General features: G+C 40.0%; 1 protein-coding gene across 9 annotated transcripts in view; it reads right to left on the bottom strand.

The window, feature by feature from the left end:
- Positions 1-15,958, bottom strand: part of ppip5k1b (diphosphoinositol pentakisphosphate kinase 1b) — a 48,159-nt gene that overhangs the window by 21,384 nt on the left and 10,817 nt on the right. For 6 of the 9 annotated variants that reach the window (XM_063902253.1, XM_063902269.1, XM_063902288.1 and 3 more), the window contains exons 5-21: positions 15,326-15,411; positions 14,714-14,868; positions 13,386-13,487; positions 13,095-13,256; positions 11,943-12,064; positions 11,486-11,587; positions 11,159-11,245; positions 10,753-10,828; positions 10,212-10,321; positions 9,870-9,893; positions 7,921-8,006; positions 7,022-7,147; positions 4,896-4,937; positions 3,938-4,059; positions 3,183-3,365; positions 2,720-2,861; positions 1,374-1,597 (exon numbers count right to left, since the gene is read on the bottom strand). In XM_063902253.1, coding sequence (XP_063758323.1) covers positions 1,374-1,597; positions 2,720-2,861; positions 3,183-3,365; positions 3,938-4,059; positions 4,896-4,937; positions 7,022-7,147; positions 7,921-8,006; positions 9,870-9,893; positions 10,212-10,321; positions 10,753-10,828; positions 11,159-11,245; positions 11,486-11,587; positions 11,943-12,064; positions 13,095-13,256; positions 13,386-13,487; positions 14,714-14,868; positions 15,326-15,411 — 1,951 coding nt within the window. The remainder of the gene's footprint in view (positions 1-1,373; positions 1,598-2,719; positions 2,862-3,182; positions 3,366-3,937; positions 4,060-4,895; positions 4,938-7,021; positions 7,148-7,920; positions 8,007-9,869; positions 9,894-10,211; positions 10,322-10,752; positions 10,829-11,158; positions 11,246-11,485; positions 11,588-11,942; positions 12,065-13,094; positions 13,257-13,385; positions 13,488-14,713; positions 14,869-15,325; positions 15,412-15,958) is intronic. The other 3 variants (XM_063902278.1, XM_063902308.1, XM_063902316.1) reach the window with 2 other exon arrangements.

Here is a 15,958-nt window from a genome sequence, read left to right as displayed (position 1 = left end):
ATAAATACCTAAATATTAAAATGAGTTTTCTGTGTGAAATGATGCTGAAGCGCTACTGGAACTTGCATTTGCCCTTTTAATTGATTGAGTGTTTCACTATCAATGCTATTTTTAAGGGCATACTTTTTATTTTCTAGATTCACACGCCTCCTCTTTTGGTGCAAAATTTTACTCTTGCCACAGGGATCAATATAGTGAGATGTAGTGGTTTCATTACCACCACTACGGCAATAAATGTTTGAAAATGATCTGCAATATGCTGTCTGGCTCAATCCTCTAATGTGACCCATTTGTTAACATTCCTGACATTCCCCGATTCTTTGGATAATTACAGTACATCAGTCACCCCTCTAAGTTCTGCTCTCTGGAACAAAACACTTATACACCATTCAAGTTCACAAATAAGTCAGTAGTTTAAAGCCATGGCAATATTACACAGGGCAACTAAAGCACGATTGTTTGCTACCCTGGCTCCAAAATGTTAAAAAAGAAGTGAGAAAATCCTTAAGTGACGTACAAGTAAATTACAGTACTTCAGTAAATGAACTTACTTCCCCTCCACCACTGTGTTTGAGCGTTAATACTTTAACTATTTCTCCTATTTCTCCATGTATGCATCTGTCCAGTCATACCTTTCTTAACAAAAGATTAGCAGCTAAGCATACTGATTGGTAGACTGCAACACAGCAGAATACCCTCTCTGTCCAAGCTTGGAAAAACCTATGGTGGTGTTCAGGTTGTGTAAAAACATTAGAGCATGTTGGGCCAGAGTTTGGTCCTCATGAGCTACTGTAGGAACAAGACAGTGGAAGAGGCCTGTTCGCTCTCTGTCTCCAACAATTGTGGATCTAGCTCCTTATTGAGCAGATCTTCAAATCTGTCCAGCTGTGTCAGACGCATGTTGTCCAAAACAATGATGTTGTTTTTTTTTAAAGCTAATTGCATGATTCTGCTATTTTGTTTCCTCATTGACGATTGCACTTATCCTAGGTTGCTTTGGATAAGAGCATCAGCTAGATAAGATAAGATAAGATAAGAGGTACTTTATTAATCCCAAACTGGGAAACGTTTGCATTGCAGCAGCATAAAAAACAAAACAAGGCATTGCACATAATTAGAAATTAAAAGAGTATGAATAAACAATTCAAAAAATATATAAACATCTCAAAATAGAAATAGGAATAAACCAGCTTTGTAGAGTAGAACAGAATATATACAGTTGAGTGCAAGGAGTGGAATATTAAATTAAATATAAATGTACAGCGAGAAGTTATAAGTCCAGTACACAATGAGAGTCTAAGGAGTTGAGGTGTAATGTAGAGGCCTGAGAGAACCTGAGGTGTGCTACAAAGCCGAGTGACGCCTTTACTAACCTGAGGTATGACGATGTCTGCCAGGGCGCGGGACAGCCTGAACAGCTCCAGCGTGTCCTCCAGTCCCAGCGAGGCGTTGTGCTGCGAGTCGTATTTGATGCAGTCGTAGATGTCGGGGATCTTGCTGATGTCGTAGCGGCCGTTCTTCATGCGGAAGTCCCTCTCCAGTTTGGACCAGCGCTGCAGCATCAGCTCCAGCGTCTCGCTGTGGTACAGCTGCAGGTCTGGGACAAACGCACAGCATGAGTACTGGAGAACATTCCCGCCTACCGCCATAAAAACTGTACAACAACTCCCCTCTGGCTGATAACTCTCTGCTCCATAGCTTCTATGTGACCACTGGACTTAAACCATACTGTACATTCTATGTATACTATTTAATATTCCACACCTTCACACTTATTGTACATATAATATCCTGCTTTATATTTAGTTTTTGTTTATATTTTGTGTACATTTTTAGTCCCAAATGTTTATTTTTTAATTTATTTCGAAATTGTATTTTATTGTAATTACATTGCCTTGTTTTTATGCCATCCATCCCTCCATCTATTCACCCATCCATCCATCCCTCCATCTATTCACCCATCCATCCATCTATTCACCCATCCATCCATCCATCTATTCACCCATCCATCCATCCATCTATTCACCCATCCATCCCTCCATCTATTCACCCATCCATCCATCCATCTATTCACCCATCCATCCATCCATCCATTCACCCATCCATCCATCCCTCCATCTATTCACCCATCCATCCATCCCTCCATCTATTCACCCATCCATCCATCCCTCCATCTATTCACCCATCCATCCATCCGTCCATCCATCAAACAAGTAATCGTCTGGCAATTTTTACTTGATGTTCTCAGCATGCACACATTTAACCTCTCCAACCACTTCAGATAATGTGCTTCTCAAATTAGAAGCCGCTAAGACTTCAGATAAGGCTCAAGACTTCTAAATCAAAGCTAAAGACCTACCTGTTTACACTGCATTTAATTCAGTCTTTTTTTTATTCAAATGTTGCTTGAGGTTTGTTTTATAGCTTTTTATTTTCATCATTACTTGTTTGTATTGGTTTAATCATTTGTTACTTGTTCTTTTTCCTGGCTCCTAAATGCTGGAAAAAGCTCCCTGTTAAAATAAAAAGTCTACTCATCTTCCATCGAAGAATAAAAACCTTTCAACTGAACCTTGGCATAAAACATCTGAATCTATTTAATGTAATTGGTTATTAAATGTGCTTTAAAAATAGACGTGCCTTACCAATTTGATCATAATTTCTGTGAAGGAGCTGAATACTTTTTCTCCTGTATAAAGTCCGTCCAGGTTCCTCCTACCTGCAGACTTGGGGTCCTCCAGTCTCTTTCGGATCTGTGAGTTGAGGCTCTGGATGAGCGCGTACACCTTGTCACAGGTTTTGACCGGATTCTGTATGATCTTCATCGAGTTCACCAGCGACGGGCTGCCAGTCGGCGCCAACTAGAGCACAAGGGAAACAGCAAAGAAACACGTCAACATCACTTTATATTGTTGAATAAAGGCAGAGAAGACCTGAAAACCTTTGGCCTGTGTAGTGAGAATCTTCAGCGTATGTATAGATGTTTACCATCACAGATAATATCACTATGATTATGTCTGAGAGACGTCACTACTGCCCAGCTATAAGAAAAGAGGAAGAGAAATAGGAGCTAAATAAAAAAGTAGAAGGATTTTATTACACCATAGACAGATAAAACGTACTGCCTGAAAACTTTCTGGATTCATCCTCCCTCTGGCTTTAGCTTTAATATCATAACACACCTTCTGATAGTCGTCCTCTGTGAACTCCTGGCTCCTCTGCATGATCTCGTGCAGCCGGGCCTTCACTTTCTGCTGGCAGTCGGTCAGAGAGTCGCTGTCGCTGTCCAGCAGTCCGTTCATGTTGGCACTCTTCACCATCTGAACCAGGATCGGAGTCAACTCTCCCTCCAGAGCCAGCAGACCCTGCAGGGAAACCACAGACATCATGTTTAAGATACAGTCGAGCTGAATTGGGGTTATTTATTATTTTCTCTAGGAATAATATTAGGTATCTCCTCTTTGTCATATGTTTAGATTTTAAGGTATTACTACATCATTTATTTTCTATAAAGTAGCAAGTATTAAATGAGTGGATCGACCCGATCGATTTTGGGATAATTAATTAAATGTTTTAAGTTAAGTTAAGCAAAAATGCTAAACATTTCAGCTTCTTTATTCAAATATTTTCTACATTTCTTGTCTTATTTAAACACAATATCTTCCTCTTGTTCTGACGTTTGACATAATTCACTGTTTACAGGCCTTATTTAGACAAAAACAATCAATCCAGAAAAAACTAATTGGCTTAATTGATAATAAACCTTTGATTTCTTCCAATATAAAAGTTATGTTCAGCACACTATTTATTTGTTGTATTAATTCTTCACTGTAATATTGCAGAAACAATGGATCACAGGCGTCAAATTTCTCATTCAAGCGTCTAAGCATCATCAGCTATGCACAGGATAAACTCCTCTGGACAGGGTCAGAGTTACCTTTGCGAAAGCAGCAGCTGTCATCTGCACCCGGCCTTCGTCAGAGGCGTAGATCTTCAGGTCATGGCGGTAAGTGCTGTGCAGACGCAGGAGGCCACAGCCTGGAAACCCGGCATAGTCACCTGGAAGGTAACGTACAGAGAGGAGCTTTATAACGGCTTATAACCATCTCAATTAAGAAACAGCTGAGGCAGGGAAAGCAGCCGAAGGAGGAGAGTTGATTGAACCCAAAAGTACCCAGGATTTACATTTTTTTTAAAGTAGGCACAGAGGCGAAACAGCACTGTAAGCTTTCGACATGACTCGTTTCACTTTAATGCGAACTGGTGTTGTGTTGGTTAAGCTAATTGTAGTGAAAGTGAAATGAACAGATGTTGAGTAAACCCACAAAATTACTGAAGGCAGCTCCCTGAAGATCAGATCAAGTACTTAAGAGAGATACAATAAGCAGTAAGTATTGAAACATGTTAAATATACTACAATTAATATACCTGAAGGAAGTGGATGCATACTGATGCCTCAGATCAAATCACACTGATGCTTCATGCATGTTTCTTTAGTGTGCAGCCAAAGAACCTGATAAGCTTTATGGGTTATCATGCAAAAGATCTGTGTGGGACTTCTTCCTTTTCTATGATATAATTCTGGCTTTCATCAAGCAAAAAAACAACATCTCCAAGAACTCATGAAAGATAAATTGAGAAGGATTAGTGCGAGATGATCCGCGTTAGCAGCCACTGTCCTGTGTCTGTTTCTGTTGCTGCGGTGGATCATCTCCAACTCTTAATGGCAAACAAACCACAGCACTCTCAATACGGGACAAACAGCACGAGTCGCAGGGTGAAATTAATCAAAGGCATGATGAGATTCAGGCGAGATCAGAGCACGTTAGTGGGACAAACGCTCAGAATGAGAAAGGCGTGGAACAGCGGTGATGTCCAGGAAACCTCTCTCTTACCAAAATCAATAGGGGACTCACAGCCAAGGGACCGGTTACCGGCTGGTAGTTTACACAGAGCAACAACAGGTAAGAAGAGAAGAGCAGAGTTAATAGACACAACTGGTGGTGGAAAAAGAAAGTATGAAAACAGTGGCTGGGATGGGAAAAGGGGGGGCCATACTATTGCATCTCATTTCAGGCTGGTTTTGTTGTGCAGTTCAGGTGTTGTTTTACATGCACAATAAAACCAGAATCATCCGAGGGAAAACCTGAAGAAGGTGCAACATCTAAATGACGGAGACGTGTTGTGCTGTTACAGCCCTGCCAAGTGACAGAGAGAAAGAAAGCTTTATGTAAGGAGCCGGTTTGTCTGCATTGGGTTTCACTCGGGGTTACAGGTGTGTTGACTCTTTTGCAGCATTAAAGAGAAACTCCACCCTTCATCTTTTCATCTGAGAAAAAGCAGCGCTGCGTTCGTGTGTCATGCACAACACCCAACATCACGAGTGCTCGGCTACTGAGGGTGTGGACAGCATTTTGCAGATAACTGTCAGCCTGATATCTTTTGAAATATCATACAAGGATGCTCTGATGTTAATACTGTGAATAAATAAAGTTAGCAGTGTCATTAGTTCCTGATTTATAGAGTCAATCTCCATTATGGTTTACACTTTCACTGTTAAAGGCAGGAACCTGTGTGAGGATTGTTTCCCCTTTTTAAGGTCACAAAAGTACTCCCGATCTGAAATGTACAAGTGCATTTAGATTAGTACGAGTTATTGAATTGTAATCAGCTTTAATTTTACTCTAAAAAAGCAACTTCTTAGATCTTAGGGTTTTTTTTTACACGTATTTCTCTTTCATTTTGTTTTTCAGTTTTATTTTTGTTTCGATTTACCTCAAAATATGAGTTTCTATTCTGAACAACAAGTGCATATGTTAATGAAATAAGCAGATAAATAAAAAACGTTGTTTTGAAAATTGCCCAATTTAATTACAATCATATGTATTATATTTTCAAAAAGAGCATTTAGATGAATTTCCTCAAATAGACACTGAGAAACCACAGACTGTATTGAAGTTCCCTATTTAATTTCTTCAAATGCAGTCTAAATGAAGCGCTGACTTATTCTAATCTGATGCTTGTCCCGTTCATGTTCAATATGCTTAGAAAAGGGCTTAAAGATAAGAGTGTTTAAGAGGCAAAGGTTTGCATGACTGAAAGATATCCTTATCTGGTCTTTCCATATCGGATTTCTAGTGTAAGACGTGCCAACTGTTTTAGTTTCTCTCAAATTTGTATGTGTGCTTGATCTTACAGGCACAGATCTAACTCCACACAAGACAGGCTTCAATGCCCAATACAACTATGAAAAAGGAGGGTCATTACGTCCTAATGACAACATTCAAATTTAACGACATGTCTAAAAAGCTTTGAAATTACTGAACGAATACTGTCCGGCTGACTCCAAAATAACCACCACCTCGAGCTGCTCTGACAGGCTGAATGTCAGATATGCAGTGTTGACATTGTTCTGTATATGGCGGTGCTTATCTGCACCGAGAAGAAAGGCTAAAAATACCCTTTTACGAGCAAAGGTACACATGGGAGGACAGGCTGCGCTTTGTGATTATCATTTGTCATTTCAACTGTGGTAATATGTGTGCATTTGTACATGTCGGTTGTGTTGCCTATAAGAGTGTGTGTGTGTGTGTGTGTGTGTGTGTGTGTGTGTGTGTGTGTGTGTGTGTGTGTGTGTGTGTGTGTGTTTCTCTGTAGGTATGTGTTTCCTTTGTGTGCAACTGTTCAAAAGCCTCAACTTTTTCCCATCTCATGGACGTTTGAGAGGTCGGTTACACACAAGGAAAGTCAGGGAATTTAATCCATTCCAGAAAACTAGAAAATGAACAGGAAGTGTCTAAAAAGGTTCACATGACAACCAGTGTTTTCTGTAACATGTTTTCGTATTGATTTGTAGTTTCTTTTCATAGCAGCTCAATTATATGAGGAATAAAAGTTTTAAAAGAAAAAAAAGGAAAGAAATCAAACATTTTACACCATGGAAGAACAACAAAAAATCAGAGTAACAGTAAAAGGATCATTTATAAGTGCATATATTAGGTAGTGGGAGTTCAGTGGATACCTTGGCCTCCAGGGTACATGCAGCGGAAAGCTCTGCCCAGCTCCTCAGCCTGAACCCGGCCAGCAGGCGTCAGCTCGCCGCCCCACTTCAGCACGAGCAGCAGAGAGGGGCCGTCCTTCTTAGAGTCTGAAAAACAGCAAAGTATTCTTATCAATATTCCTGTAGACCAGGGATTCCCAAAGTGGGGGGTGCACGAGCTGCCACCAGGGGGTGCGCAAGATGAAACGTGTAATGGTGGTCTGGTATAAAAATATTACACAGTTTTGTTTTTTAAGTGGGATTTTTCCATAGGCTACAATAAAACACAGGAACAATAAACATTTCCTTTGTAATCCCTTTTATTTTAAATCAAAAAACTATTATTTATTAGTTTTTGATAGAAACGTAGAAGAAGACAGCCGCTGGAACGTCTCATGACAAAGTGATTTCTGTGGCGATAAAACAAAGCTTTGTCGCGTTTTTTTGGGGTTTTTGAGGTTTTTTGGGGAGTGCGTCAACCCGGTTGGGACGTAGAGGGGGGTGCGCCGCAAAAAAAGTTTGGGAACCGCTGCTGTAGACAAACACTTCAAGAGGTTTGGAAGATTTACAGGACAAAGAAAAAACATGTATTTATTTGTATTGATCTACTGTCGGCGCCACATGTATTATCTAAGGGATCTTATACTTTAGTTCTGCTTTGATATATCTGATCACAAATGAAAATAAATAAATACAGAAATGAAAAATATGCAGGAAATAAATCACTCTTCCTTGCTAGTTATTATAACTGGGATGTTTAAAACCGTACAAACACTGCACAATAAACACATTTAGTATTTATTTTAAATAAATCTATAAACACCTTTGTGTGTGTGTGTTTGTGTTTGTGTGTGTGTGTGTGTGTGTGTGTGTGTGTGTACCTTCTTCTTCGCTCGAGGCCTTAGGTTGCCCGTTACGCAGGTAGGTCAGCTGGACTTTCCTGTTGATACCTGAGAAATGACCGTACCTAGCAACACACACACAAACACACAGACACACAGACACACAGACACACACACAGCAGAAACACAAAGTTTTAATATGCACATAGACAGACGCACACACAGTAAACGCACACAAAAACACAGAAAGAATTGATCCTATCTTTTAGAAATGTGTTTGAAGATTTAACAGCAAGAGAGACTTTTTGGTATGACACACTGATCATACACACAACCAAGTAAAAGTATTAGCAAATGTTTTAATGATCACTGGGTCATTGGGCAGGTACTTTGATCTGCTAGATTGTTCAGTTTGATTAAAGTGTGTAAGTGCATACTTGCAAGTGTGTATGAAAAAAAAGACAATGAGAAATTCAAAGTGTGTGTGTCTGTAAAAATGCCACAAGGTCAAAATCAATGCCAATTTCAAATCCTGTTATTCTGAACGGAGTCACACTCCGACCCGTATCAGGAGCTTCGCCCAATGCTCTGGGATTTAGGAAGAATTTGGCACATCCTGCAGACTAATGAGCGCACAGTGTTCTCCGAGAGGCAGCTGAGCGAGCTCCAGATGGACCCTGAAGAAGGATAAATAACTCTGAACAGCTGACGCACTCCTAAACACACATCCTCACCGTGGTGGAGAAATGCTTGGTGTTTGTTTGCATCAATTAAAATATAAATGTAGGGGGGCACTACACAAACTCCCTCCATATTTCTCCCTAAGACAATCATTACTATAGATACATATCATTTTACATTTTCCAATTAACTTCAGCCCCTCAGCTGGAAAATCACAGTACAATTATTTATTTATTTTAATTGCCTTCCCTCTTGTATCAGACTAATTAGAAATGTATTTATTATTGTAGTTTTATGCAAATATTTTGTTCTCTTTTTTATATATTTTTATTTTATGTATTCTTTAGATTTTCTACAATATTATAGAATGGGAGCACCTGTAAGGTAACCCAGGGCATTAATAAATGAATTAATATAAATGTATTTGATTTGAAACTTGAATTAAATACAGGTCTAATGATTCAGGATATCTTGATGATTTCACAAATGATTCATACAGCTGACGTAAAGATTTTTATTACCGTAGGTTGTATTTCCTGTTTGGTTTGTGGTTCTGTATGAAGATTAACGCTGTGGTGAGAACAGCATGCACACACAGTCTCACAGCACACTGATTTACACAGTGAAGTCGTCAGGGAGCTTTGACTGTGTATGGCTCGACTGTTAATGGCTAAAATGAATGGGTGTTAATGAAAATGATACACTCGGCGCACAAAACATTAGGAATACCTCATATAACCTTTGGTGGCCTTCAGAATTCATTGACCTGGGCTTTGCATTATTCCAGGATTGCCTTATCTACAATTTTTAAGGGGTCCTATAATGCTCATTTTCAGGTTCATATTTTTATTTTGTGCCTCTACTGTGACAAAAGCTCTTTATTTCTCTCATACTGCCTCTCTTTTCACCCTCTGTCTGAAACCAGAGCCCAGTCTGCCCTGATTGGTTAGCTGGCCGGCTCTGTTGTGATTGGTCAACCGCTTACAGATGTTCCCGCGTGCTTAGCCTATCACGTACCATGTGTTGGAGCGCTAGCCAATAGAAGCGCAAGTGTTATAAAGTGATGTCATTTGGGGATTTTAGTCTTTGCAGACCATTCACATGCACTAAAACCTATACAACACACTACAGGACAGGGAAACCCCCACAAAGCATAATAGGGCCTCTTTAAAGGGTGAAAACAGTTTTTACCTTCTCTCACAGGTATCACATGACAGGTATTCCTAACATTTTGAATGTTAAAACTAAATTAAAAAGGAGGGTGGTAAAACCTCATCCTTTAAAGTGAGGAGGGAGAGGGTGCGTACTGAATGTCATTCACGCTGGATTCCCTTTTGAAGAGAAGGAAGAAGGGAGGGATGGGTGGGTTGGTGGGTGGGCAGGAGAAAAGAGAGACAGAAAAGGGAAGAAAAGAGTTAGGGACTCATGAGAGGGGGAGGTAGAATCAAGGTTAACATGTGTGTGTGTGTTGGTGAGGACAGATGACTGAACCCTGAGGAGTGTTTACATGTGGTGGATGAGAGTGGGTGATGAATGATGGCAGGAAACAGGAGGATAATGACTGTGCTGTTTGTTTATGAGTGTGTGTGTGTGTGTGTGTGTGTGTGTGTGTGTGTGTGTGTGTGTGTGTGATGTGAGACGTCACTCACATCTCCAGGACCGTCTTGAGTTGCTCCAGTTTGGACTTTTTCTCCTCGATCTCACAGTCGTTGTGCTGGCGGAGTTCAACCAGCAGCAGGCGGGCGATATCCAGCACTTCCTGGAAACACAAATACATTTTAATCTGGCTCTTATCGTTTTATTTTACCTGTCAGCCACACACACACACACACACACACACACACACACACACACACACACACACACACACACACACACACACACACACACACACACACACACACACACACACACACACACACACACACACACACACACACACACACACACACACACACACACACACACACACCAATGGCAGAGGAACGATGTGAAGATGACAGGATAAATGCAGGGTTTGGTATGCATATTTAGACACAACAACAATGGTTTCTGTTCCACAATAATAATTAGTAAAAAGCAACCTTATCCTCTGAAACCCTTCATTAGTCTTGGTAGGAGACAATAAACAACAGGGGAGGAGGAGCGTGTGAAAGAGAAAGACTGAGGGATTAAAACCATCTCACTCACTTGGAGCTGTTTTGGTTTCTTCAGTTTTAGTTTTCCTGACTTGTAGCCTCCGTGCTTCTCGAACAAATCAAAGAATCTGTGCAAGACACAATTAAAAAACAGCAGAATAAGAATCAGGAAAGATCAGGGCATTATCTTAAAGTCAAAAAAAATCTGATCATTTGATTCATCTCTAAGAAATAAGTGGGTAATATCAGACGGGTGAGGGGGGAAAAAATGACTCAGTAAACTATTTATGAATATTTAGTTCTTTGAGACTCTTACATTTTAATCTTCTACTGCAATGTTTTAAAGTAAAATTGTACTTGATGTTGAATTAAAAAAACCTTATCATTGACCAAATACTTGAAATATATGCTGCCAGAAAGAGGGAGATGCATCTGAATGCTGGAGCAGAGAGACTTACAGAGGATGCCGGACCTCCATTTTCATCTTTTGCTTTGGCGTGCGATCTCCGTGACGGATGATGGCGATAACACAGCGCAGCTCCATCCTGAAACAGGCCAAGGAGTGGACAAGTCCAAGTTAAAAAGTGTTTCACCATCCCTCAACTCAAGTCCACTATAATCTTAGCTTTAAAAATACTACTTTAAATATCAGTGTAAAATAACTAAATGATTGTGAAGAATGTGTTGTAGTAGTCCACATATCAACATATCTCCCAGGACTTTTTCAGGCTGCAGAGGAACCAGGAACACAGTACAGCAGATATGTGTTGTTGTTCAGTACATACATGGTTCCTGAGGTTGTGGGGACGATGGGGATGTCCTCAGCCTCCATGGGGATGGACCAGGGGATGTGGAACTGAGGGGCTAACTCCCTCATCACCATGTTCCTGATGAGGCAGAGACAAGGAATAACAGACGAAGGCTTTAAGCATGAAGAACATCCAGTAAATATCAAAGAGGGAAAGGATTCAATACAAAATAGAAGTATGCCATTCAGTCTGCAGGCTCCTCCGTGAACCAATGAATTTTATAGAGTTGCATCTCAGATTTTAAATAGGATATGTATATGCTATCAAGATGCTGCAGATTATACAAACTACAGTCAATCAAAAAAACGACCTATCTTTTCATAATATCATGCTATGAAGAAGTGTCAGCGTTTCTAGTGTTAGTCAATATAAAAAGACACATAAATATGGCTTTATGAAGAGTTTAACGTATAAATATATGTACTTAACCTACCCCAGGACTTTGGCACAGTCGTCGTAATACTTCATGGAGTTTTTGACGAAGCTGAAGCCGTTCACGTCACAGACGTAGGAGTGGCCGTTGGCTCTGAGCAGGTCGAACCCGCACACTGTTTGCTAAAAATCACACAACAAACTGAGTTAAAATCCATTTAAACAATGCATAGAGATGATAGCCACAATATGCAAAAGTAAAAGCTTCCATCTGTTTGAAGAAGTGTCATGACAATTAAATTCTATAGGTTTTTGTGCATGTAAATGGTCTGCAAAGGCTACAATCCCAAAGTTCCCACACTGACTCATTTTGTCTTTAAAATACATGTCTATATGCTTAATTTGTGGCATATTATCTATATTTGGATCTTCCCTTTTGTGCAGTTGTGTATAAAGCATGTTTCAAAAGCAGCAAAATAAAACACCTCTCTTTTCCGTGAATAAGTGTTAAGTTAAGTGACAGTTTTGTGTTCATGAGGCTTAAAAGCGTCTCTTTGTTTACAGGAACAGTTTCTATGTGGACTCATTATTTCTACAGTCGTAATATTAAGAGCTGTACTTACAACACAAAGGAAACTTATGAATTATTGATTTGCTGCTGGGCCTCATGCTGCTGTTTCATTTGTTAGTGGGAGTCCGGTTTGTTTTCTGAATTCACTGAGTCATCAGTAACAAGTGTGTAGGCGGTAGTAATAGGAATCCTCCCTGTTCGATTAATACTTGCTTCAAGCACTGTACAACCGTTAGTTAGAACAGTGTGAAAGCAATCATTATCGGGCAGCTCCCACTCTCCAGGAAATTGAGTATATAGTTAGCAAGGAAAACAAGTCAATAGTTATACAACTGGCCGTGGTTTGAGGAGATTTCTCCCTGCTTTAAATTGATTTAATAAACTGATAGCACATGCTCTTTGTGTTTTATGCAGCCAACACAACTTGATGCAATGTCTAAGTGGATAACTGCACAAATAGAGAAACCCAGAGGAGTTTCTGACCACTAATGGCTTGTGCAGCAATAAAAAGGGACAAGTAAACAATGAAAGGGCATAAATAATGCAGTTTTCAGGAACAATTGGCCGATTTCAAAGCTCCTTTCTTTGCTTCCCTGCACACTATCCTCCACTGCATCCTCCACATGATGCCTTAAGTCTTACCTTGAAGGCCAGGCAGACTTTGCGAGCCACCAGTTTCTCCATGGCGGTCAGCATGACGGGGTAACGGATCTCCTTCCCCTCGCTGTCCCTTTCCACCTTCCCATCCAGGGCGGGAGATTTCCGGGCCTCTGCATGGGCGTAGTCCGGACCCACTGTGTACACCTGAGATGTTCAAATACACACAGGAAGAAAGCATGCAAACAGATATGGTGTTGAAGCAAAAGGGATCATTGGCGCATGAATCAAACAATTAAACACCTCCTTGACAGGCTGAGTGAACCCGCACAGTACCTTCACGTCAGTACCGTCTGTGGGCATGAACTCCTCGTAGATGTAGGATCCGGTCTTTCGTACGCTGCTCTCTGGAGAATACACACTGCTACGACTCCCAATCTACAGCAGAGAGACAAAGAAGGGGAATTCAAGAGGTGTTTGAATCCAAAGTCTGGATTCAAGCCTTAAATGGACAAGCACGTATAAATATTTGGGAAAATTGACTGATTCTTATTTTCTGATATGTATATTTAGAAAGTCTTCTTTCAAAATATGACCTCTGTTTTCTGCTTGCATACATTGCATGTTTCTTATATTATTACACCCATAATACCACCCCATTACACTCATACTACACTCATAATACACAGAGACAAAGCCTGTCAAATGAATGCATCCCCCAGGAAACACAAACAGTTCAAGGGTGAGAAATCTTGTTCCACCAACGTTTTTTCCCCATCTAAACAACTTGCTAAAAGCAGTTTTTGTCTCTCATGTTCCACTCAGTTTAAGTGTGTTATTAACTGTAAATCTAGAATGTTTATCCCTGCAGCAGCTATTCAGCCGGGTTTCCTTTGTGCAAGCCAATGAATAGTGCAATAACTCAACCCAAACTAGAATTACCACGCTGTGAAGTTGCAGTTTAAATCAGAATGTGTCCAAAATGTCTTCGCTTCATCATTCAAAGCCGTTTATCATTTGTAAAAAGTAGTATTATAAGCATTAATTATTCGCTTTTGGCCAAAAAAAAGGTTTTGTGAGGTCCCAGGGATCTTAATCACAGAGCATTACATTGCAATAAGTAATCCTTCAGTCAAAGTTGACTTTTTTTGCCAAATTACAAGACATTTGTTTCATTCATTTGACATCTTGTTCATGAGAAATATTTTGACTTGTTTGATTTAAAGCAGTGAAATAATGTGTTATTTGCTCACTGACTTACATTACAGGAGAAATGTTGATGCATCTTGTTATCTGATTTACCTCCAAATAATAATTCAGTTTAACTTTGAAAAGTTTGACAGGAAGTGCTTTTATTTTGAAGTCGAAGGAAGTTTCCTGCTCTGTGTTTTTCGGTTTTGTTGATATTAGATCGACTTGAGATGTTGAGAGCATGTTTCCACTACAACTACCTTCTTGTTGTCCACTGCTGTATTAATTAGCCATTAGGATTATATATTAAAATACCATTCATTGACATGTAGGGACAGTAGATAACTTTACAAACGCTCTACAATAAGTTCAGAAGCAGTGTGACCTTAAGCTTGTTCCCTTGTCAGTATCTCTGGATCAGAGCATCTTTCATTGCCTTGTTTATTTTCCTGCGTCTCTTGCCAGCTCTCTACCTTCCTGAAGAGTCTCTGGCTGCCCCCTCCAGCAGACGTCGGGTAATAGATGTACACGTTGTGGTCCTCGGCACACACGGGTTTCTCCACGAAGGGTTTAGGGAACACCTCCCCGTTCACCTCCACGTGGTCCTCCCCTTCCACCAGGTTGCACTCTGCACAGGAGGACACTTCAGGTTAAAACACAGAGCAGCACTCAATCAAGAAGTGCCCGTTATATTTCAAACATACACTAACAAGTTAGATAGAGAATGTTTACCACGGATCCTTTCATATTCATGTGTCGAAGAAATCCAAAACATTTTGACAACATTTATTATATTTGATCTACTTGCTGTTATTTTCGATACTGGCAGCAGAGATAACATCATAAATAAAGGAGGAAGAGCATTTAAAGCATTGACAGACACTCTCAGCTACATCCAATTGAGTTTTTTTGTCAGCTCGACTTGTTGTTTTTGTTTTAAAACCTGAAAAATAGGTTTATATTGCAGAGTAACTGCTGTCCTGTGTGTTGTTGTATGTCACAGACGGATACTTAATGTATTTATTCATGGGGTTAGTTTGAGTTTCCATCCAAAATCATGCAAATGTATTCACACTCTTCCTCACCTTCAGGATTGTCGGGGTCTCGGTTTAACACGCCGTAACGAGGCAGGTCGATGCCCTCTTCCTTCAGTATCCGGTACACTTCCCTCCTGACGGGAAATCAAATAGAATTTCAAAACCTTCAATAGGAAAAATCTAAATATGTCTTTGCATGCAGCTATGATGTGCATGTATATGTTTTGCTGGAGTTAGGCAGTTTGATAAAGTGAGAAGATGGCAATTACGTCATGTTTTCACTCTATGAATAAGGGGAAGAAAAGGTGCAAGTGCAAACAAGTTGGTTGCGTAAGAGTGCAGCTTCTGCAATCTAGCTTTGGAGAGAGGGAATTAATTTGTATGATTTGAAAGTAGAGCCAAGAAATTCCCATTAAACGATCATAAACACCAAGAGGATGAGCTTCTTTAACTGGCATGCAAATGTGAAAGTGTGAAATTCAAAAGATACATACAGGTGTTGAGAAACTTGATGCAGGCACATTGTTTTTTAGTTTTAAAACAGATTTTTTTAAAGTATCTTCTCGGAAAAGTAGCGTAGAGATGATTTTAGCAACTTAATGACCTCATATAACACTCACTGTTTGTGTTATGAGGGACCCTTATTTTGAAATTAACCAGAAAAAGCTTCTGTTTTTAATG

This window comes from Eleginops maclovinus, chromosome 2 (assembly GCF_036324505.1).
Source record: "Eleginops maclovinus isolate JMC-PN-2008 ecotype Puerto Natales chromosome 2, JC_Emac_rtc_rv5, whole genome shotgun sequence".
Classification (NCBI taxonomy): Eukaryota; Metazoa; Chordata; class Actinopteri; order Perciformes; family Eleginopidae; genus Eleginops; species Eleginops maclovinus.
The sequence above is the reverse complement of the archived record's forward strand: the minus strand, read 5'-3'. Positions and strand labels throughout refer to the sequence as shown.